We start from the raw sequence: 24,660 nt of genomic DNA on the forward strand, positions 1-24,660 counted from the left end.
TCATGGACTCTTTGGTGAGGGGCAGCTTTAGAATTCTGTCCACCAACGTGTTCTCAAGTTTTCATCATTAAAAATAACACTGTGGTGACAACTTTGGTACCAAATGCTTTGTGCCCATGTCTACCGATTTTGTTAGGTAGAATCCTAGAAGTTATTTTACTGGATTTAAGAATGTTAGCACTTTGTGGTCTATTTTGTGTTACCAAGTGAATTACAAATTCCCAAGAGCAGTGCCCAAGCAGGAGTTCACTGTGGTTTTGCTAGTGTTAAAAAATCTTCTGGGGAACTTCCCTGATGGTTCAGTGCTTAAGAATCCACCTTGCAATGAGAGGACATGGGTTCAATCCCTGACCAGGGACCTAAGAACCACGTGCCACGGAGCAAATAAGCCTGCATACACTGCAATGAAAGATTCCTCATGTTACAACAGAGACCTAACACAGCCAAATAAATAAATATGTTTTAAGCTTTTAAGACATTTACCAAATTGAAAGGGGATAGGAAAGTTGTTTTCTATTTTCATTTCTTTCACTGGTATAGTTCTGTTGAGCATATTTCCTTATGTCTTCTAGTCAGTTGTATTTTTTTCTCTGAGAAGTCTGTAAATGTATTTTTTTTCTCTGAGAAGTCTGTAAATGTCCTTTTTTCTACTCTGGGGATATTGTGCTTCTCAGAATGATTTTAAAATCTCTTTCCTATGTGTTGATTTTATTTGAAATTAAAGACACTATCAAAGAAAAACTATACATCATAAGTGATGGTTAATTTTATGTATCAACTTTGCTGGGCTATGGTGCCCAGTTGTTTGGTCAAACATCAATCTAGATGTCACTGTGAAGGTTTTTTTATTTTTTTAGATGAAATTAACATTTATGTCAGTCGATTTTTGAGTAAAGCAGATGGCCTTCCATATGTGGGTAGTCCTCATCCAATCAGTTGAAAGTCTTAAGAGAAAAGACTGGGGTCCCATGAAGAGGGAATTCTACCTCCAGATGGCCTTCAGACTCAAGCTGAAGCCTCAACTCTTCCCTGGATTTCCAGCCTGCTGAACTTCCCTGCAGAATCTGGGCTTGCCAGTCTCTACATCCTTGTGAAATAATTCCTTAAATTTCTTTCTTCCCCTCTTTCCTTCTCACCCTCCCTCTCTTCTTCTCCCCATCCCCCCACCAACCCCAACCCCTGGACCTCAAACACACACACACACACACACACACACACACACACACACACTATTGGTTTAATTTCTCTGGGAACCCTAAGACAGCATAAAGGAAAAACAATTTGATTGATAGATTTCTCAGCAGCAGTCACAGAAGTCATCCCTCACTATAAAACTAAATTTGAATGTGATAATATTTCAGAGAAAATAACTGTCAACCGATAGCTGTGTCTTCAGGTTTTTTTTTTTTTAACCTTTTGAGAAAGGAGATGAAGAGATTTACAGATGAACATAATGTTAATTTATCACTGAGGCCTGAGGTAAATGATCTCCTAAAAGATGAAACACTATTCCACCAGGATAGTCTGAGATGCAAGAACGACTGGAGAAAAATGGGGAGTACAAACGAAATTCTCTAAATTATCAAAGTGAAATACAAACATATGTTATTTTATTATGCTCCATATTATTGTGTTTTATAGATCACGCCTTTCCTACAAATTGAAAATTTGTGGCAACCCTGCAATGAGTAAGTCTATCAGAGGCATTTTCTAACATTTACTGACTTCATTTTGGTAATCCTCATATCAAACTTTTCATTATATTTGTTATGGTGAATCAGTGATCTTTATTACTACTATGACTTGCTGAATTCTCAAATAACAGCATTTTTTAGCAATAAAGTATTTTTAAATTTTTATTTCTTTTAATATATATTTATTTACTTGACTGTGCTCTTAGTTGCGGCACACCAGAATCTTTAGTTTTGGCACACAAACTTAGTTGCAGAATGCAAACTCTCAATTCTCTGACTAGGATCAGGCCCCATGCATTGGGAGCATGAAGTCTCAGCCACTACATCACCAGGGAAGTTCCAATAAAGTATCTTTTAATTAATGTATGTGCATTTTTTAGACATAATGCTTTTGTACACTTACTAGACTATAGAATAGGGTAAATATAATTTTTTTGTGTGCCAAAAAACATAACTAGGAGGCCAAAAATATTGTGCAACTTTGTTGTAATATTCACTTTACTGTGGTAATCTGAAACAAAACTCCAAAAGATATCTCCAAAAGATATTTTTTGTGAAATTTTAAAAAGCACAAGACTAAAAATAATAGCTAAGCATAGCGTGTAATTAGGGTGGGGCAATGATGACGGTTCAAGTATCTACTTTTCAGTGAGAATATCATCTTGTTTTCACCTTTTAACCCTGAATTATTCAGAAGTGAATGCATTACTGCTTCAATGAAAACACTTTTTCTTTTCCCATTTGCCATTTTTCTTACTTTGTTTTCATGTTTATCCGAGCACCCAAAACATTCATTCTCTCTCTTATCAATAATTCAACATTTTACAAATCATCCTCAAAGGCAGGGCAGAATAAGGCAGACTGGCACCTATCACCTGGAAAAGCATGCCACAGGAAACAAGATTCCAGCCAAGCGAAAGGCTCTCGGCTGCTTTATCGTCCACTTGACTGTTGGGTTAACTTTACCAATTATATTCTCCAGTGTTTAGAGGAGTTGGGAATGGAGGCAAAACATCATTGCCATCTTGGCGCTCAGCATTGTTTATTGAGTGGGGGATAATGTAGCAATTAATACTGTGAATAATGAAATTTTCTCTTCCCTCTGGCAGTCTTAATACTCTGGGCTTCCCAGGTGGTGCAGTGGTCAAGAATTCACCTGCCAATGCAGGAGACTCAAGAGATGTGGGTTTGATCCCTGGGTCGGGAAGATCCCCAGGAGAAGGAAATGGAAACCCACTCCTGTATTCTTGCCTGCAGAATTTCATGGACAGAAGAGCCTGGCAGGCTACAGTCCATGGGGTTACAAAGAGTCAGACATGACTGAGCACCTGAGAACACACGCACATCTTAATACTTACAATAAAGTGAATCAATAAAAAGGGGAATGAAACAAGACTAGGGAAATTGAGAAGCAAGATGGTTCAAGTTCAAATATAGCATAAACAAAATAAATGGGTTGAATTCCCTGGTTAGAAGACAGAGTCTCACACTGAATTTTTTTAATCAAGTTATGTGATACTTTGAAGATAGTGATGACCTTTGAGAAAGGTGGGAATGCTCACAGGGAGGCATGGAAGGAGCTTTGAGGGCTAAGATGTTCTAACTGTTGATGTGCGTGCTGGGTACGGGGTGGTTTACATACTGGACACTGAAGGTCTAGGTGCCTCCCTAGAGTTCTTGGATGCAGCCAGGCCCAGAGCCCCAGGAGAAGATGGAGCATCACTTCAAAGAAAAACATTGAGGCACATCATTAACACCCAGCCTGTCCCACAGGAGATGAACCCCACTCATATACGCAGAGCTTTTAAGATGATGGCGAATACTCATTTCAAATGACAAAGAGAGACTGAAGTACATAAAGAGCACAAGAAACAGGTTATGAAGTAGAAGAAAACATCAGAGAACCTAAAGTTTGTCTTCAGGGAATAATGATGAAATAATACGATGCCACACAAAGACACACCCAGCAGATAAAAGATGCCTCAGAAATTTAAAATTTAACAGAATTAATTGCATAACAGCATTGGAAGATGAAACTGAGGAATTCTCCCATAAAGAGTCCAAAAGGCAAACTGAGAAAAAATACGATTAGAGGAACAACATCGCCTATCCAATATCCAAATACTAGGAGATTAGGAAAGTGAAGACAGAGAAACGGAGAGGAGTTACTTACCAATAGGATCATTCAAGGGCATTTCCCAAAAAGGGAGGATGTGATTTCCATATTAAAAGGCATGGGCATGCAGTGTACAGCATACAGTGGGTAAGCCTGATCCATTCACACAGCACAGAAATTTTCAGCACACCGGACAGAGACCTGACTCAAGAAACCTCCTGAGAGGAAAACCCTCCTACAAAGTTACCCACTGAGGATCCTATGGGTCCCACTTCTCCAGGGCTCACTGGGAACCAGGAGGTGGCAGTTAATGTCCTCAGAATTCTCAGGGAACTGACTTTCAGTCTAGAATTCCAGCTCCCGGACCCAGACGAAGGGCTGCCTTCTGCACAGACACCACCCAAATCTGTGATCTGGACCCACCGAATAAGTGAAAGGGGAACATGTGGTTTGCTTTTCTTGAGCACTGAGTCATATTGGTTTGCCTGTTTTTCTCTTGGACTCTTTCTTTTCTGACCCATTTGTCTTTGCTTTTCCTATGCTAGTGTTAGGACATGACCCTGTGTCTGTTAAGGGAATAAACACTTTGGTTTTGTTAGTGGTGGTTTTTCAGTCCCCTTGGATCCTTTACCCAGTCATCAGGTCCCCTCTTTTCTGCCCCTTGGAAACCCTCAGTCATATCTCTTCATCTGCCCTCCCACTTGCCCCTATCTATATTCCTTCCCATTTCTTCTAGACCCTCCCCCACTCAGCACTGCTTATCTGACAGCTACACCAGCAGGGACTCCCAGCTGGGAGAGGTTCATTGCTGGTATCTGTGAACACTTGTCTGGGGCATTCCTCCACTTTGGGCCCCTGGGATGCTGGGTAGGCAATGTCAGCCCAGGGAAACAGCAGCTGCTCAGGAAAAAGCAACTCACCTGTGTTTCCCTAAAAAGCACTGTCTCTTCAGAGGCATAAATGCAGATTCCAGTGCGACCACACCACAGCATGGATGCAAGGAGGGTAAATGGGTTAATGCACATGGGTGCTCAGAGCTCTTCTGACGTTGCTGCTGGTGCTCCTCCTCCTTTTCCACCTCCTCCTCCTTCCCCACCTCCTCCTCCTTCCCCACCATCATCATCACCACTGTCACCATCACCACCATCACCGCCATCATTATCCATGGGCTACTCAAGTTTTCTCTGCTGTGATCCTCATTCAACCTTGACGACGTCCATAAAGACCTCATTTTCAAGCACAGCCACAATGAAAGCTAGACCTCAAAATATGAATTTGGGGTGCACATAATTCAGTACATAGAAGATCTTATTTGGAACAAGGGTCTTTGCAGATATAATAAAGGTAAGGCTCTGGAGATGAGATTATCTGCAGTAAGGTGGGCCCTTATTCCAGTGGCAGACAGCAAAGAAGACACAGACACCGAGGGGGAAGACCACGTGAGGACAGTGGCAGAGACCGGAGTGATGGGACCACAAGCCCAGGACCCCCGAGGCCACCAGAACACGGAAGAGGCTTGGGACAGAGTCTCCCTCAAGCCCCAGGAGGAATCAACCCTGTGACACCTTGCTCCCAGACTTCTAGCTTCCAGACTGTAAGAGAATAAATGTCTATGGTTGTAAGTGCCCCCCAGCTTTTGGTAATTTGTTACAGGAGACTAATACGGCCACCTAAATAGTCACCCTGTTTATTCATTGATTCATGAGATAAATTTCTATTGAGTAGGTAAGTACAAAGGACAGAAACCCTACTCTCAGGGGCTTACCTTCCAGTGAGGAGTCAGGAAGTGGTACAGAAAAAACCTATACATTGTACGTATATTCAGAGGTGATGATGGGCAGGAGAGAGTAAAGTGAGGCAACGGGTGGGGAGGCTAGCTTTAACCACAGAAGTGAAGGGGCCCTTTGGGAAAGGTGACATTTCAGCCAAGACTTAGAGGACCAAGGAGTCCAGTGGAAACCAGGGAGAAGCATCCATCATATCCACATGACACAGAACCCATCAGATATCTGGGTGCTTCCAGAGCCCACAAACCCCACCTCTCCTCCTGTCCCTTCTCCCGAGCCCACCCCTGCCACGGCTTTCTGGCGGTCCAGGCTCCCCACAGGTAGATCTCAGCTGTCCATGGTGACTGTCACCTGGCCACTCTTCATACCACCCCACAGCCTCTTATGGCAGGAAGCTTTGCTCATCCAGGGCAGGGATACAATTTAACCTGCTCTCAAGGAGGGCCATGATGTGGGCAGGGGTGTCCACTGACATTCTCTGAGGATGCCTGAGTTTCAGAATCAGCCACAACTAGGGACCACACTCCACTCAGGGCTGGAATAGAATTTTTTTCCTAAATCACAAGACAATCATCATTCAGTCCACTAAATGCTGTCCCCAGAATCCCAGGGACAGGGGAGCCTGGTGGGCTGCCGTCTATGGGGTCGCACAGAGTCGCACACGACTGAAGCGACTTAGCAGCAGCAGCAGCAGCAGCCCTGAGATACGCTGCGTCACTGTGGCCTCTGCCTGGAGGTGGTCATCCCCACCTGCTCAAATGGCCCAGGGCCCCAGAGCCCCTCCACTCACTAGATGTGTAGGAGTGCACAGCAAGTCAATAGCAAGACCAAACCCCAACTTTCATATTTCACTCAAGACAGGCAAGATTTTTCCCTGTTCTTTTATAAAAGATTAAGCAAAAGGACACTCATTAGACAGAGAGAGACTAGTCAAGGGGAATTCCAAATAATACAGATTATCTTCCCTGGATTCTCATGTTTAGGTGAAGAAGTTAAAAAGAGCTTAAGTGTATCCATCCATTGCTCCCACTTGGGAGCAGGTGCTCGTCACTTGAGGGGGCTGTTCATCAGAGGAGCAGAGCCGACACTGGGGCCCAAGGAAGGAAGGAGTGACAGCATTTTAGAAAATTACACTCTCTCCCCGCAGGATAAGTTAAACAGATAGGAGTGTCTTTAAAATATCCACACAACCGACTGCTTTTCTATTAAAATGGCCAAGGAGTTTAGTCAAGCAATTTTTTTCCTTTATTTTTGTTAAATAAGATTCCAGAAAGTATAGTGCAAACACTCAGTAGAAAAGTTGCAATTAAGAAATGTACATTCACATTTAACATTTCAGTCCATTCACTGTTTTTTTTTTTAAATAAAAATAGGACAAATTATTCAATTACTTGTCTCAATTTAATAATCTTGGAAAAGACTGGAAGGTACTCTACAGTGTTCAGTGGACGTAAAAATAGACCCGTATTGATTATACAAATCTATCATGAGAAGTTACCCAGTGATATTGAGTTGTTGTCATTCGGGTACAGACGTTTTGTTTCCGCGTCTAAAGAAGCATTTTCCGTGAGCTCTACCAGCGGGACAATGTGTCACCCCAGCCCACTCTGTGCTCCCTGGAGGGACACAGGAGGGCGAGGGGTTCACACAACCCTTCTCAATGAGTAAAGAAAATCCAAGAGTGAGCTTTGGGTTTACCTTAAATGGGAGTGGAATCTGCTGCTAAGAGATGGTCAGAATTGGTACATTAGCTCTGCTTGTGCAAGGTGGGGTGCAGTTGGTGTGAACAGTGTGCACGAGAGACAAGGGGAGTGCACTGAGGCTGAAAGGAGACACTCAGAAGGGGTGCAGGCTCAGGGTCCAGGATCCGCCGAGGCGGGACGCGCTGCGGCCAGCCAGCAGACGACCCGTGGTGGCCTGGGCCTGTCCCTTTGCACATGCTGCGAGTTTTGGAATCCAAACTAAGTTTTACACGGTTAGGAATTTCACAGCATGCGATGTTGAGTGCAAACGGCTCACGCGGCCACAGTTTCAAAAGAGATGAAGGCAAAACCACGTGCCTCTCTGGGGCTGATGCCCAGGGAGCATCGGCGACCCTGGCCCGTGGAAGAGGCCGCAGCAGGGGCTTCATCAGGATTCCCGGAACGTAGGAATGGTGCCCTGAGACATGTGCTGCGTGCCTGGGCCAGGAGTTGCGTGGGGGTTGCTGGTGGGAGGCAAAAATCAAGTTCTGGCTACTGGTGGGCCCACTGCCCATGGAGTGCCATCTGGAGCGTGAGCCCCAGACATGGCTCTCTGGATGGCTGGTCCCGCATGCTTCCCTGCATGCACTCATGAAGCCCAAGGGTGGGCAGATCTCTGGGGGTCGTCTAGAAATTCCTCTCTGCTTAAACATCAGTTCTCAATAAGGGACTGCCAGCTGTTTTTGGAATCCAATCCTGCTGAAGATAAGCAGCCTGCTCTGGCAGCCAGCCAGCCCTGGGGGAGTCAGGGACACCTGCACTCTGCAGGCACCCAATTCTTCACCATCCACCACGTCTCTGCCTCACCTTCCACACATTCTCAGTGAAACCTGCTCTTGGACGTTCTCTAATCCCCAGAAAGGAACACTGACCGCCTCTTCCACATCATAGCATGACAAGGACACCAGAGGATTCTGACCTGGTAGAGCCACCTGCTGGGGGCTCGGTTGGCTTCATGTAATTGGAGAACTGTGTGCAGCTTGGGAGCATCTGAGGGCCTGGTTCTCTCCCAGGCCAATGGTAGAGAGGCCTTACAGAAAGTGACAGGACAATGGTCCTCCTCACTGAGGGACAGTTTCTAAGACACGATGGCAGACGGTCCTGCAGGATTCAGGTTTAGGACAGAAAGGATGACGAGACAGGGCAGGGATTCCAGCCCAAGGTTGTAAGTCTTTGCTGGGGACCAGCTACTGGAGCAGGGCCCGCACTGAGAGGAGAGCACACACTGTCTTCATCTCACAGTGTCAGGCCCAGCTGAGGATGCCTCTGTGCCCAGGGACACCCAAGGGGTGGGCTGTGGGGCACACTCACTGCCTGGGGACCCACCTGGCCGCTCAGAACCAGCCTGGCATGCACCCCCACCACTCACGTGCACACAAGCTAAGGGCGCCATCAAAACCAACACAACTTCCCCAATTTCACCGTGAGTCAAGAGGCGCTGAATAAAATGGAAAACCAGGAGCTCGGAATGAAGCCTGGTCCTGCGCTCAGGACTGAGCAACTTTGTCCACGTCTGTAGCCTCTCTGAGCCTCAGATTCTTCATCAACTATGTGGGGAGCACGGCCACACCTCCCCCTGCCAGCTGTTTGGAGGTGGGTGGGGTGAAGCACAGGGAAGATGCTCCGTCAGCTACCGAGCTAGACGTGGGTCTTAGTCATGATGGCTTCCTCAGTTTGTGGTCACACGAAAAGTCCACCGGAGATGCAGTCTAACTGCACAGAGGAGTGACCTGCCATTTCCCTGTGGTTATTAGTGTAGAACAAACTGAATCCAGGGAAGTTCAGGAATTTCACAAAGGAATGAAGGATTATATTAATAACTACAGGGACAGTCATTATTTGTGGCTGAAGAATAGGAGCCATCTGTAATCACAAGAGATCCGGGGCTTCCCCAGCCAATTGTGACCCATTCCCTAGAAGACCATCTGTCTATTGTTTTCTCCTTCAGCCCAGAGACTGAAGCCAGACCTCCAAGTGGCTACCCACGTGCAGGGAGGTGGGGGGTGCCGTGCCAGCTCCTTCCTCCAGAACTCCTGCACCAACAGCCACCCACCTGCAGCTCTCCCCACAGGCTTCCACATATGCCAGAACCCAAACACAAGAAAAATAAAACCACCACACAGACGACAGGAAGTGGAACCAGGCTGGGGTCTTGATGCCCTGAACTTTGTACTAATACTGGAGAGAGATTCTTTTAAAAAAAAAAAAAAAGAGGGAAAGAGGAAAGGAGGGAGGGAGGGAGGGAGGGAGAAAGCCTTCTTACTCTCTAGTAGTTGCTGGAGGTGGAGGCTTGGGTTCCACCCGGATGCCAGCGGGGGTCAAGGCTGCCTTTCTGTCCACCCCTCCCTGCCTCCTGCTTCCAGGCTCGCGATCTCTAGGCGCACACAGGGATGGCTTCACCTGATGCCCTGGGGGGCAGTCATCTGTCTGTATTCCTAGTTATTCCTGTATTCCTATAGTCTGTATTTCTGTATTCTTAGTTTGTTTCTTATATGAATCCATCCTGATTCCAGGAACAAATAACTGATTCTAATTTTGCTTATACCATGCCATGCAAACACACATGCGCGCGCACACACACACACACACACACACACACACACACAGATTCAGATTAAGTTAGACCTCTGGCAGAAAACTTAGTAACACGTGTGTTATACTTTCAGGAAAATTAAGGAATATGAATGTCTGGGTTGTTACCATGAGGTCAAGCTGTTTAGGGAGGTCCAGCCCAAATGGGGCACCTGAAACTGGGCTTGTTAATTTCATGAGATGGACAAAGAAGACAGATTTCCACTCACCATCACAGGACCTGCTTCCTACACATGTGAGCACAGATGGAAGGACAGAGCACAGAGCAAAGGAAAATCCCCTGAACCCTTTCCAAAGCTTCCTGGGGCCTCCTGGAAGTGAGAAGTCCCCAGGAGCTCCCCTGTATGCCCACAGTCTGGGGTGTGCCCCTGACCTGAGAGGGAAATCTAGATCGGGTCCCAGCCTCTGGGGCTGAGCCCATGGTCCACAGCTGGTGTGATTGACCACCCTGCTGGCCATGCCTGCCTGGCCCCAGCCACTCAGCTGTCCCTCGCATCCCACTCACCCTCCCACACTGTCTGCTTGGCGCCGGGCTCCCGGCCATCAGTTCACAGAGAATCAAGGATGCCCTCCCTGCTTTTGACGGTGGGAAACAGCTGCCTGGGGCACTCCCCCAGTGCCACCCATGCAGGCGCACTAGCCCCAAGCTCCTGAGACCACCAGGGAAGAGTCACAATTCCACTCCCCACGGCACACAAGGCCAACCCTCGGGCACCCGGCCTGGTCTCTGCTCACAAAAGACCAAGAGACGTCATCGGACATGGCACTGTGTCACCGAACTTCCTAGGGTAAAACCCATCTGTCTCCCAACTCAAGGTGGAGGCCTGAGCCATTACAGCTAGCCTCCAAACACCCAGGCCTAGGGCCGCCTGTCCAGCCTGCTGACCTCCAGACCTGGCAGCACAGCCCCCGGTGGACCTGGAACCTGACGTAGACCCACCCCCAGTCTACGGTCCTGTGAAGGCAGATGCAAACCCAGGAGGCTGCACGAAGAGATGCCACATCTTTCATCGTCCACAACAGAACCGGGAATGTTACATGACAATCTGGGAAGGCTACTGCACACTTGCAACTTTCAAAGCAAACTGCAGCTGGCGAGGGCGACGTCCGGGCCCTGGGACACGGTCGTGTCCTCCAACTGCCAGCCACCCACAGCCCACCTCTCATTTAAATATTTCACCAAAGCAAATATTTTGAAACCAATTGCCTCTATGAAGTTTGGATTTTGGGTTTTTGTTTTGTTAATTGAAGCCATTACAAAACCAGGGCAAGTTAGTTTTCGGGGGCGGTGGGGCTAGTTATACACAATCGACGGGCCTGCACACTTCAGAATGACAAGTGTGACAGCAGGTCTGTGGTCCCCCTGTAAGGGAACTGCTTGATGCAGGGCATATCATGGGAACCCACATTTCCTATGTGTGTGATGGACGTACACTTAGGCAGCGTTTGCCTTACAAGTCATGCCTTTTGTCCCCAGCAGGACCTGCCACATAGGGAGAAATATCCAGGATCCCCAGACTCAGGGAATCACAGAACACGCCATGTGGAAGGGCAGACGCACCCTGGAAATGAGATGGGTCCACCTGCCAGGGAGAAAACCTAGACACAGCTGCCAGGCCAACCCAGCTCTTCCTTCCTGAGCGGCAGGTGAAAGCAAGGATTCAAATATTATATTCAGGTCGGTGCTGGGACAATGGTATCAGGTGGAGACAAAGCAAGGAAGGCTGGCTGGACCCTGTCCAAGCCTGCACATCAGCCAGGGATTAGGGGTATCAGCACCCCACAGTGCCCTTCAGTTTGGGGAAACATACACATGGCTTGTCTCTGACTCACCAGTCTGCTTTGGACCAGACCTGTCTCTACAGTTTGGAGTTAGAGTTATTGCTTCTAGTGACAGAAAGGATTGGAAGCCCTGGTGGCTCTGGAGTCTGATAAACACGGCAGGCTCACGGCGGCCGGGTCTGGGGGGAGGCGTCCACCCTGTAGGACACAGACCTCCGAGTGGACTGGCCCAGGGTTGGGGGCCGTGGAAGCGTTTGGAAGTTCAGGGCTGTGTTCTAATCTACTGAGGTCAGGCACAAGAGGCATGCAAGGGTCTTGAAAGGACACAAGGTGGGGGTCATTCCAAAGGGTAGCAGCCTAGCCAAGCAGGGGGATGCACTAGGGACCTCACGCATAGGCTAAAGTGTGCTGTTTACACCAGGTGTTGGCTTGCCTTCATTTTGGTCAGAAGGGAGTAGGCAGCACCTTACCCAGCACTATTTACAAAGCATCTTAAAATAAATAATTTAGAGAGAATCCTACTCAGGAGGCTCTAATATTTGTACATGATTATTGTACAAGGTTAAAAATAAATAAGGCAATATCATACAGTCTTATCACAAATAAAAAGGAAATTGTTGACCAAACCCCAAGGAACATTATGGCTGAACACGGCCCCTGTGCCCACAGGAAGCAAGTAGGGTTTGGAGCTGCTGATGATGAAGGTGGTTCTGCTCATCGAAGGGGAGACCTCGCCGTTTCAGAACAGCCGAGGCCCCGATGGCTTCCCGAGGCGGCGGTGACAGGGGGGCCACGCGTTCCGTGGCTTTGCCAACCCACATGGGGATCCCGCAGCTCTGTGGACCAAAGGTCCCAACACGGCAAGGCTGGGATCTCACCCCAGGCTCAGGGTCCATCTCACTCAAGTCGATGTGAATTCAGAGCCAGTGGCTGTGGGAGCAACGACTGCTTCCTCACTGGCTGATGGCTGGGGCATCCTCACCTTCGACCGACTGTGGCTCCTCATCTTTAAACAGAAACCGCGTGCTCAGAATATTCCTGACTTCCTACCTGCCTCATCCACTTCTACGGGGCCATGTGATCACACTGGTCACACTGAGTTAACTCACATGGCCCAGGATCCTCTCTGCAGCTTACAGCTTGCACCCTGAATGGAGTGCCCCCTTTGCCAGGTGACAGAGCGTTTTTGTATTATCATAATCCACTATGCCGTCCACCTCCTCCCACCGTGCCCTGGGGTGGAAGCTCTGCCATGGGGAGCAGATGGGCAGCAGGACCTGGGACAGCATCTCAGCCCCACAGCTTGGCACAGATGTGCACACCGGCAGAAGCCATGTGCTCTGGAGACGACTTGGTTCTGCCCTGTCTGTAGGAGGTGGGTGACCACTCATCCAGGGTGCATCTGAGCAAAGACTGTCCACCTGCCCACCTCTGTCACTGGCCCATCCATACTGGCTAAGCGGCCAACTCTGTTGGCTACCCGCCCCCACAGTCACAAGACACATGCCCAAAATGGGGGGAGCCCAGAGGACACGGGGTTCAGTCCAAAGTGAGCCCCTGTTCCAATACAGAAAAGTCAGGACCCCCAGGGAGGGGGTGGAGCCCTTGGAGACCAGCGAAGAGAGGGATACCCAGGCTGCTAACTCTGCCAAGCAGGGCTCCCCTGCAACCCAAAGGACGCCCTCCAGATGCTGTCAAAGCTCTGGGTCTCGGATGGACATCCCTCCCACATTGACTTGCCTGCCCAGAACCTTCCCTCCAGTTTCAAGCTGCCCTCCTCGCTGTGGTCGCAAGTCAAGGTCTCCACGTCCAGCTATTTCTAGACAGTTCCTTCCCACTGGCCCTCCTGCACCCCTGCCCCCTGCAACAGCATATTCCAGCATGGTCATGCTCCTCGTCTCCATGGCAATCACAGAGATACACTGGTAGGAGATTCCCAGCCTTGCACAGAATTATTTGCAGTTGTTTTCCCCGCAAATTAGAGCAGGGACATCTAAGCTGACAGCCATGAACGCCAAAACTCCACATCCAGGGGACTGGTTCTGCTGGAGAAATGCCTTCCATCCAGGAAGAAGCTTTCTCATGCTTGTGAGGTTCACTTATCTTCAAAGTCAATGAAGCTGTGCACTGCTGTTCAGAATACAGGAACCCAAGATGCCACGGTAGCGAGGTATGAAATGACACCAACTACCTTCTCTCCTTTGAACAAACAGTGGTGTGGGCAGAAAAGGAAATGTCCAGGTTTCACAGGAGCTGATGCACTCAGGCAGGGCAGGAGAACGCAGAGGCAGAACATGAACTATGCTGGTCACAGAGATGTGGCTGCAGGGCCCCCAAGAATTCCAGAGGACCCACCTCTGACTCTCAGCGAAAACTAAATCTGAAGAGAGCCAGTGGCCACCACCACGCATGCAGTGGGACAGAGGCTTCTCAGTTCTTCCCAAACCACCCCCTAAGGCCTGTCCAGCTCTGCCCTGCTGTTAGAGTCCTGACTCCCACTCCGGGCTCTGCAAGCCACTGCCCGGGGCTGGCGCTGTCCCCATGGGACCCACACTGCTGGGCTGACGCTGATCCATCTCAGGGCACAAGGTGGGCGCCCCAGTCACTCTGCCAACCAGACCTCTGAGGCTCCCACTGTAGCCCATGGCCCTGGAGAATGTCCTGAAGGTCCTGACACCTGGAGCTGACCCAGCCAACCTCCCTCTGCCACTGAGGTGAGGACAAAGCAAACACAGTCGCCGCTAAAACCTCGGTGTCCATGCGGTCAGGGTTCACCCCTCACCCGACTCACTGCTGGACTCACTGCCCAGCTGCTATAAGTCATGCCTGGACTCTGCCCCTTCCCCAGCCCAGTCACCGGCTCCCGGCCCTGCTCTGCTGGCTGGGCTGGTCCCTGCGGGAGCCCCAAAGACCCCCAACACCTCAAGCATTTGTGCCCTGTGCCCTGAGCGGCTGGCATGGGCTCCACTAAGCCTCCTTCCCAGAGGCTCCAGGGGGCAGGTGTTGGCCTGGGGGGCCTGGGGCAAGCCCCGAGCCCTGCAGAGCCCCTGGCCCAGCTCCAACCGGGAAGCCGGCTGTGGGGGGCACCGGAGGATGACCCGCGGCCAGTCTGGTCTGGAGGCCAGCTCTTCCGTAAGGACACATTTTCCGCTCTGAGTTCAGGGACCTGGTTTGGGAGCCATTTCCATCGGTCCTGCCTTCCAGGAAGTATGTCAGCATCTCGCCCTTGCCCTTGACACTGACTTTGCCTCGGCACACGAAGCGGTAGGAACCCCGCCGCAGCAGCCGGTGAACTTCCTCTGTGACCTGCAGCGGGGAAAGGCGGTCAACAGGGAGCCCACGGGAGGGTCCCTCCTCCCCCGGCACTGCCCACTCCGATGGCCCAGCCTCGGGCCTCCCCAGCTCTGCCTGGAGGCTGAGTCATGCTCATCCCATGGTCGCTCTGGTCTCTGTGTGAGAAGGACGTGATCATGCAAAGAGCACGGGACTCAGAGGGGCCTTAACGGGGCCCTGAACAAACAGGAGAGGACAGCACTCACCATGAGGAGTACCGAGAGTAGACAAGCAGACTGGACGGGGCCCACAAGGACCCAGCCTCAAGGACTGTGAGCTCTGTGGTCACCCCCAAGCCAGATGCCTGGACACCAAGCTCCAACTGAGGGCCGGAGCTACATGGCCTTACGCGGTTCCCCAGCAGGCTCAGTGCACCCCAAAGTCCTTCGTGGAACTGAGCCACTGACTAGCTGGTTACACAGGGAAGATGCTATCGTCAGAAAGGTCACCTCTCAGATGTGGCCTCCGAGATGCAAGGTGGCAAAACATACGGTGATAAAAGTCTCTTTCCTTTCACACTGAACCCACCATTCATCCATTCAAAAAGATCTGCACTCCCTAGAACCCTGACGTCCAGCTTGAGCCCAAATATACACACTGACAAAACCCTCTGAATTTTATCCTTATGGTGAGCTCCCTCCTTTCTTGCCTTATGAAGAATGGGAGGCAATAAAATTCCCAGACCATTGCACAAAGAATTGCTGGAGGTAAAGGTAATCCGCCACTACACACAGTAAAGCTGAAAATGAAGGTTTTAGGTTGGGATGGGCCTGGGTGTCCTTCCAGGTTGCCTGGGAGCTCCAGCTACCCCTGTCCTCTGCATCCCTCCACCTTGAGATTTGAGCCAGGAAGTTCCAGGCTGTGAGTTGGGCTGTGCATGATGTTGACGTAGTGGGTCCCAGAGAGGGTCCAGGTCAAGGGCTCAGAGACACAAGGTCCCCAAGAGGCTGAGAGGGCGTCCCCCAGGAAGTCTGACTTTTAACCATCTTCAGGAGAATCCCTATATTTCCCAATAGTCTGACTAGGAACTCTCCCTAGAGTTCTCTGTGAGGCCTGGCCAGCATCAGGGATGGGGGGACACCTGCTCTGCAGTCCCATCAACCTCACTCTGTCTAAGAGACAGTGCTGGACCCCCATAGAGGAATTTCCAGGGAAGTACCTGCTTGATCCCCAAGCAGATGGCTGAGGTGGAACCTGGGAATCGTCACAGGTACCTGCCTGAGAGTTAGTGCCCAATGAGGTGAAAGGGCATGATGCTGGAGAGCCCCAGGCCAGCAACCTTCTCACTGAACTGCAGCCTGCAGGATCACACCCCAGTGTCTCTCTCGAGCCCTAAGCTGAATGCACGAGTCTGTGGAGGACCGAGTGAGAAGTTGTGATAAAGTTAAAGGACCAGTGTTAACTGGCTGCAAGGTGGTGACTGCTGGGTGTGCAGTGCTCAGAGGCCGACTCGAGGCCCGACCACAGCAGGAGGGCTTGGCCCTGCTCACCCAGCACTACATTCTCTGCCACTGTCTTTCAAATCTTCAGTGTCAGCTGACGTCATGGCACCGAGGCCTCGTTCCCCCATGAGCCACCCACAGGTTCCCAGGTCAGGTGGCCCCACTGCACCCACCTTTCAAAAGGCAAGGAAGCCCCTTCTCTTCTAGGGAGCTGTCACTACTCCCAACTAACTGTCCCCCGCCATCACCCCAACTCTGCTCCTGACCACAGAGGGGTCACCCCGCCCCCCGCCGCTGAAGCCGCAGATACACTGAGCTGCATGGCTCAGTGTCCCCACCCAGAAGAGGCAGACAGGGACAGGAGGACGCAGGCTGCTGAACTGGGTGGCCACCCCAACATGACCCTTGCCCCTCCCACCTCAGTCTCCCACCGCCAGGATGGACACCTGGGCCCTGGGGACTTCTGAGTGAACTGACCTGGATCCTGCCCTGGACGCCAGTACTGTCCATCCGACTGGCCACATTGACCGTGTTTCCCCAAATGTCATACTGTGGCCTGCGAGCCCCGATCACTCCAGCCACCACAGGGCCAACGTTGATGCCTGGAAAACAGCCACGGTGTGGTGTCAGTGCAGAGGCTTCCGAGGGGAGGAGCTGCCCCTCGTGAAGTCACGGCTTCCTGGGGTGACCAAGCAACACTCCTCCCCAAAGCAAAGACCCTACAGCATTGCCAAGGGGCAGCTCCCAACCTCTACTTGCACACCACACCATTAGCCAGCGGTCCCCACTCCAAGAAGAAGTCCCATTTCCTGGAAGCGCGACCCCATGCTGAGTCCTGCTGCTAAGAAAGCTAAGCTTTCAGTCTGCAGGTGTGTTCCCACACCCGGCTCCCTCTTCCAGAAAGGGCAGTAGCTCCTGTTTCCCCGGATGGTATCCCTCTGTTCTTTCCGGTGTGGGGCCCAGAACCAAGTATCTGAGGATGCTCTGAAGAGAGTGAGGCTCCCTTCTCTTTATGTGGTCAGGGTCTAACTGGCCTGGACAGTGACACAGGCCCAGGTGCCCCAAATCTCCCCTGCAGCCAGGTCTGGGCTGACACCACATCACTCCTTCTGACTCTGCATCAATTTTTCTGAGCTTACCCAAGCATATTAATAACATTTCAGACACTGACCCAGTCAGCTCCCTAAAGCCTGGGCAGTAGGTGCTTGGTGTCTTCGGGAGGTGGCGGGGGCAGAACAGGCTAAAGTGAGCTGGGAGGCTCAGGCTCAGTGGATGCGGGGACCCAGGGAGAAGCCCCAAAAGGGCCACTTCCAGATGGCTGGGGGAACCTGGGGAGCCCCTCTCTACCGCTCTGGAGGCCCTAATTCATGTGGGTGAGACTGAGCCAGGATCCAGCCACCTGTCTGATCAGCTGCCCAGGCATGGAGGTTCAGTTAGCCTGTGGGTCCTCAGTAGGAGAGTAAGAAACAGAATCTCCCTGACGGACCCTTGGATCTGTTTCCTGTCACATCCGTTCATCTATGAATCTGAGCCCGCAGCCCCAGAGGAGAACTGAACCCTGTAGGTGAGGCACAGAGAGTGCCCTGCTCCCACCTCCAGCACTTCCCGCGGGCCGGGCACCAGGGCTAGGTAAGCCCTCGTGTTTAAGCTCATCAGAACTGCCTCCGCTCTGGTGAACACTGGCTACCACCTCTCAAACCCACTCAAACCCAGCTCTAAGTTCTGTTTTTAAGGTCACTAAACATTTGAATTGTAAAACAAAAATAAATGTCCAGTTTAACTGTATCATAGACTAACAGGTAAGGGTGGGGAGAAAGAGGGGAGGGAGGGACAGACAGGAAGGAAGGGAGGGAGGGAGGGAAAAACAAATCTCTAGTTTAACTATATCCTCAACTAATACAATTTTTTCTGCTAAATCCATCTACCCGGGGGGGGGGTGGGGGGGTGGGGGGGGGGGAAGTGAATTTAAGACAAAAAAAAAAAAAAAAGAAAGAAATGCTATAGTTTGGTAAGAGCTAGAGAGGAGGTCAGATCCAAGCTGGTCTTCCTCCTCACTCACAGGTGAGGGACAGGAACCCTGGAGGACCGAAGGCCCGGCCTGAGCCTACACCGCTGGGCTCCTGCACAGCGTATCAGATACCCAGGCCTGCTGACAGGAAGCAGGGCATCTTCCTTCAGGTAAGTGTGGGCTCAGAGGTGTATCTGAGAGTCTCTAGGACAATCAAGATTTCTCCTGTGTTGTGTGAGCTGGACAATGATTCTTCCAAGCTCTAAGTCATGGATACCCAGTGGTCCCTGCATCCCTTGCACTCCTCTGGGTGGCGCCATCCTCCTTCCTGTGAGATAAGGGAGTCTGGACCAGTGACCCCTGCTCATGAGGAAAGGCTCAAGCCACAGGCTTCCAGGGCAGTAGAGAAAGGGTGAGCTGGCCCAAGCGATGGAATAGCTTGCTGCCACATACCAACACGGAGCACAAAGTCGTTATAAGACTGGTAGTTGATCTCATCCAGGACATCAAACATCTCGATGGCAAAATCTGCCAACGTGCTGAGGTGGGAGGAGATGCACTTCTTAGCCTGGACGTGAGCACACACAGGTTATTACATTTGAGGGGTGTAAGGGCAAAGAGGACAGGGACACTCAGCCAGTGACCTGCAGGGGTGAGGGGACTACCCTGTACCCCTCATGGGATCAGGGACTTGATCCCCATGTCAATAGCTGGCTGGGGCTGGAGGCTGGCTGGGTGGTTCTCATCAGGGATTGAGTGGCACCCTACAGCTGCCCTAGGGTGTGTTTATCATCCCATTCTACAGGTAGGAGACTGAAACAGAGGTAGAATATTATTGCTCAAGGCTTAGAGCTCCTGAGAGCAGAGGCTGAGGCCACTGGAACCTAAGCAGAGCCCTTCTGCAGGAATGGGCTGGTGGGATGGGAGGGGACCCTGTTGTGGGAAACCAAATGTCCCACTGCTCAGACAATGCTGCCACTGGCCCACGGTAAACAAAGCAAGGTGAGCACACTGGATGGTCAGCCTTCACACAGCAGAGAGCAATTCCAACCCTCCTTCCTCACCCTGAGACTCTCTTTCATTGTGTTGTATCTCCTTGGATACAAATCAGGTGGTTTGCAAAGATTTTCTCCAAGTCTATGAATTGTCTTTTCATTATAATATTTTCCACAAGTAGAATTTTAAAATTTTAATCAAGTCCAACCTAACAGTGTTTTCTTTCATAGATCATGCTTTTTGTACCACATCTAAAAATTCATCACCAAACCCAAGGTTACCTAGATTTTCTCGTATGTTATCTTCTAGATGTCTTATAGCATTGCATTTTACATATGGGCCTACGATACATTTTGAATTCGTTTTTGTGAAGAATGTAAGGTCTGTGCCTGGATTCATTTTACAAATATAGATAGCTAGATACCCAATTTTTTCTAGCACCATTTGTTGAAGACTATCTTTGATCCATTTGCCAAAGATCAGTTGATTATATTTATGCAGATCTATTTCTGGGCTCTCTATTCTGTTCCACTGGTTTATTTCACTAGTCTTTTGCCAAAACCATACTGGATTGATTACTGCAGCTCTATAGAAAGTTTTTTAATATTACTTATTTATCTGGCTGGTGCTGAGTCTTAGTTGCAGGATGTGAAATCTTTAATCTTTGTTGAATCATGCAAGATCTTTATTTTAGTTGGAGCATGCGAAATCTTAGTTGCAGCATGCAAAATCTTAGTTGCAGCATGTGAGATGTAGTTCCCTGATCAGGGATCAAACCTGGGTCCCCTGCATTGGGAGCCAGGAGTGTTAGCCACTGGACCACCAGGGAAATTCCATAAATCTTGCTGTCTGATAGTGTAAGTCCTCTAATTTTGTCCTGCTTCTGCTATGTTGTGTTGACTACCCTCAGTCTTTTGTCTTTCCATGCAAACTTAGGATCAGTTGGTCAATATTACAAAATAACCTGCTATACTTTGATCAGGATTGCACTGTCTACAGACCAAGTGAGAATAACTGACATCTTAATGATATTGAGTCTTTCTATGCAGAAACACTGAGTTTTTTGGCTTATTTAGATCTTCAATCTCTTTAATCAGACTTTTATAGTTTTCCTCATAGAGATATTATATATATATATATTTAATTTCTACCTAATATATAATTTGGGGGTGCTAATATAAATGGCATTGTATTTGTTATTTTAAATTTCCCTTGTTCATTGTTGATATAAAAGTAAGCAACTGACTTTTGTACACTAACCTTGTATCCTTCAACTTTGCTATAATTGCTTACTATCGTTTTGTTGATTCTTTTTTATTTTCTACATAAACAATCATGTTATCTATGAACAAAGATACTTTTACCTTCCTTTTCTGTCTATACACTTTTTATTTCCTTTTCTTGTCTTATTGCATTAGCTAGGACTTCCAGTATAAATGTCAACTATGAGTGGTGAGAGGGGCCATGTTCCTCATCTTAGTGGAAGATATTTGCTTCTTACCATTAAGTATGATGTCAAAGCTACAGGGCTTTTGCAGATATTCTTTAAGTTGAGGAAGCTCTGTCTCTTCCTAGTTTGCTGGCAGGTTTTGTGTGTGTGTGTGTGTGTGTGTGTGTGTGTGTTTTAATCAGGAATGAGTGTTACATGCTGTCAAATAATTTTTCTGCATTTATTGATATGTTCATATGATTTCTCTGCTTTATCCTGTTGATATGGTACATTTTACTAATTCATTTTGAAATGTTGAACCATTCATCTAGAATAAACCATTTATCTAGAATAAATCCAACAACCTGTTTGTGGTATATAGTTCTTTTCATATATTGTTGGGTTCAACTGGTAAACATTTGTTAAGGATTTATGCATCTAAATTCATGAGAAATGCAGTTCTATAATTTTCCTTTCTTGTAATTCTTTATCTGGCTTTGATATTATGGTAAAATAAAATGAGTTAGAAGTATATCCTCTATTTCTATATTATGAAAGAGATTTTAGGAAACTGGTATGATTTTAGGGAACTGATATGAGCCAACTTTCCTCAAATGCCTGCTAGAATTCAACAGCAAATCCATCTGGGCCCAGTGCTTTCTGCTTTGGAGAGTTATTAATTACTGATTAATTTTCTAAAAATAGATACAGACCTGTCTAGATTATCTGTTTTCCTTATGCAAGTTTCAGCAGATTATGTCTTTCAAATAATTGGTCCATTTCACCTAGATTACCAAATTTTGTGGTCATTTAGTTATATTTTTATACTAGTTAGAAATAGGAACTTTTAAAATATTTGATTTTCTAATTGTCTGTAGTTAAGATACAGAGATAAAATAGAAATTTCTATGTTGTTTTACATCCAGCAAGTTTGGCAAAGTTATTTAAAAATTCTATCAGTTTATATACAAACATTTATGCCCTGTATAGTTTAAATAAGCAAGCAATTTGAGAATGAAGGTTTGTTCTTACTTTGCAATTCATAAATCATCTATTCACTTTTATTTCCTTATTGGACTGGCCAGGACCTCCACTGTAGTATCAGAGAGTTGTCCATAATACACTTTATATCTTTTAAATGTCCATTGGTTCAATGGAATTGGCCACGCTTTCATTTCTAATATTAGTAATTTGTGTCTTCTCCCTTTTTCTTGGTTAGCATGGCTAGAGATTATCAAATTTATTGATCTTTTCAAAGAGGCAACTTTTGGTTTCATTGATTTTCTTCACTTTCTTTTATTTCATTCATATGTGCTCAGATTTTTATTATTTCTTTCCTTCTTTTGCTTTAGGTTTATATTGCCCTTCTTTATGACTGAGTGACTTCACTTTCACTTTTACTTTTCTAAGATGGAAGCTTTCTGATTTGAATTAGTCTTCTTGTCTAACGTATAAATTCAATGACATAATTTCTCTCTAAGCACTGTTTTTTCTGCATACCACAAATTTTGATATCATATTTTCTTTTTTTTTGGGGGGCGGGGGTTGTTAGTTCTAAAAGGTCTTGTAGGTCTTCACAGAACAGTTCAACTTCAGCTTCTTCACCATTACTGGTTGGGGCATAGACTTGGATTACCGTGATATTGAATGATTTGCCTTGGAAACAAACAAAGATCATTCTGTCATTCTTGAGATGCATCCAAGTACGGCATTTTGAACTCTTTTGTTGACTATGATGGCTATTCCATTCTAAGGGATTCCTGTCCATAGTAGTAGATATAATGGTTCATCTGAGTTAAATTCACCCATTCCAGTCCATTTAAGCTAGCTGATTTCTAGAATGTCAACATTCACTCTTGCTATCTCCTGTTTGACCACTTCCAATTTGCCTTGATTCATGGACCTAACATTCCAGGTTCCTATGCAATATTGCTCTTTACAGCATCAGACCTTGCTTCTATCACCAGTCACATCCACAACTGGGTGTTGTTTTCGCTTTGGCTCCATCCCTTCATTCTAACACCCAAAAAAGATGTCTTTTTCATTATAGGGGACTGGAATGTGGAAGTAGGAAGTCAAGAAACACCTGGAGTAACAGGCAAATTTGGCCTTAGAATACAGAATGAAGCAGGGCAAAGGCAAATAGAGTTTTGCCAAGAGAACACACTGGTCATAGCAAACACCCTCTTCCAACAACACAAGAGAAGACTCTACACGTGGACGTCACCAGATGGCCAACACCAAAATCAGACTGATTATATTCTTTGCAGCCAAAGATGGAGAAGCTCTATACAGTCAGCAAAAACAAGACCAGGAGCTGACTGTGGCTCAGATCATGAACTCCTTATTGCCAAATTCAGACTTAAATTGAAGAAAGTGGAGGAAACCACTAGACCATTCAGGTATGACCTAAATCAAATACCTTATATTTATACAGTGGAAGTGAAAAATAGATTTAAGGGACTAGATCTGACAGACAGAGTCCCTGATGAACTATGGATAGAGGTTCATGACACTGTACAGGGGACAGGGATCAAGACCATCCCCAAGAAAAAGGAATGCAAAAAAGCAAAATGGCTGTCTAAGGAGGCTTTACAAATACCTGTGAAAAGAAGAGAAGCCAAAAGCAAAGGAGAAAAGGAAAGATATACCCATTTGAATGCAGAGTTCCAAAGAATAGCAAGGAGAGATAAGAAAGCCTTCCTCAAGGATCAGTCCAAAGAAATAGTAGAAAATAATAGAATGGGGAAGACTAGAGATCTCTTCAAAAAAATTAGAGCTACCAAGGGAACATTTCATGCAAAGATGGGCTTAATAAAGGATAGAAATTGTATGGATCTAACAGAAGCAGAAGATATTAAGAAGAGGTGGCAAGAACACAAAGAAGTACTGTACAAAAAAGATCTTCATGATCCAAATAATCACAACAGTGTGATCACTCACCTAGAGCCAGACATCCTGGAATGTGAAGTCAAGTGGGCCTTAGGAAGCATCACTAAGAACAAAGCGAATGGAGGTGATGGAATTCCAGTGGAGCTATTTCAATCCTAACAGACAATGCTGTGAAAGTGCTGCACTCAATATGCCAGCAAATTTGGAAAACTCAGCAGTGGCCACAGGAATGGAAAAGGTCAGTTTTCATTCCAATCCCAAAGAAAGGCAATGCCAAAGAATGCTCAAACTACTGCACAATTGAACTCATCTCACACACTAGTAAAGTAATGCTCAAAATTCTCCAAGCCAGGCTTCAGCAATACATGAACCGTGAGCTTCCAGATGTTCAAGCTGGTTTTAGAAAAAGCAGAGGAACCAGAGATCAAATTGCCAACATCAACTGGATCATTGAAAAAGCAAGAGAGTTCCAGAAATACATCTATTTCTGCTGTATTGAGTATGCCAAAGCCTTTGACTGTGTGGATCCCAAGAAACTGTGGAAAATTCTGATGGAGAATTTCTTGAGAAACCTGTATGCAGGTCAGGAAGCAACAGTTAGAACTCGACATGGAAAAACAGACTGGTTCCAAATAGGATAAGGACTACATCAAGGCTGTATATTGTCACCCTGCTTATTTAACTTATATGCAGAGTACATCATGAGAAATGCTGGGCTGGAAGAAGCACAAGCTAGAATCAAGATTGCCAGGAGAAATATCAATAACCTCTGATATGCAGATGACACCACCCTTATGGCAGAAAGTGAAGAAGAACTAAAGAGCCTCTTGATGAAAGTAAAAAAGGA

General features: G+C 47.6%; 1 protein-coding gene across 1 annotated transcript in view; it reads right to left on the bottom strand.

Moving 5' to 3' along the window:
• Positions 1-14,680: 14,680 nt before the first annotated feature.
• The window catches only part of ADCY1 (adenylate cyclase 1), a 98,002-nt gene continuing 88,022 nt past the window's right edge, over positions 14,681-24,660 (bottom strand). Inside the window, exons 18-20 of the mRNA XM_068973245.1 lie at positions 18,950-19,064; positions 16,966-17,090; positions 14,681-15,019 (exon numbers count right to left, since the gene is read on the bottom strand). Of these exons, the coding sequence (XP_068829346.1) occupies positions 14,681-15,019; positions 16,966-17,090; positions 18,950-19,064 (579 nt within the window). The remainder of the gene's footprint in view (positions 15,020-16,965; positions 17,091-18,949; positions 19,065-24,660) is intronic.

Source organism: Capricornis sumatraensis, chromosome 5, assembly GCF_032405125.1.
Source record: "Capricornis sumatraensis isolate serow.1 chromosome 5, serow.2, whole genome shotgun sequence".
Classification (NCBI taxonomy): Eukaryota; Metazoa; Chordata; class Mammalia; order Artiodactyla; family Bovidae; genus Capricornis; species Capricornis sumatraensis.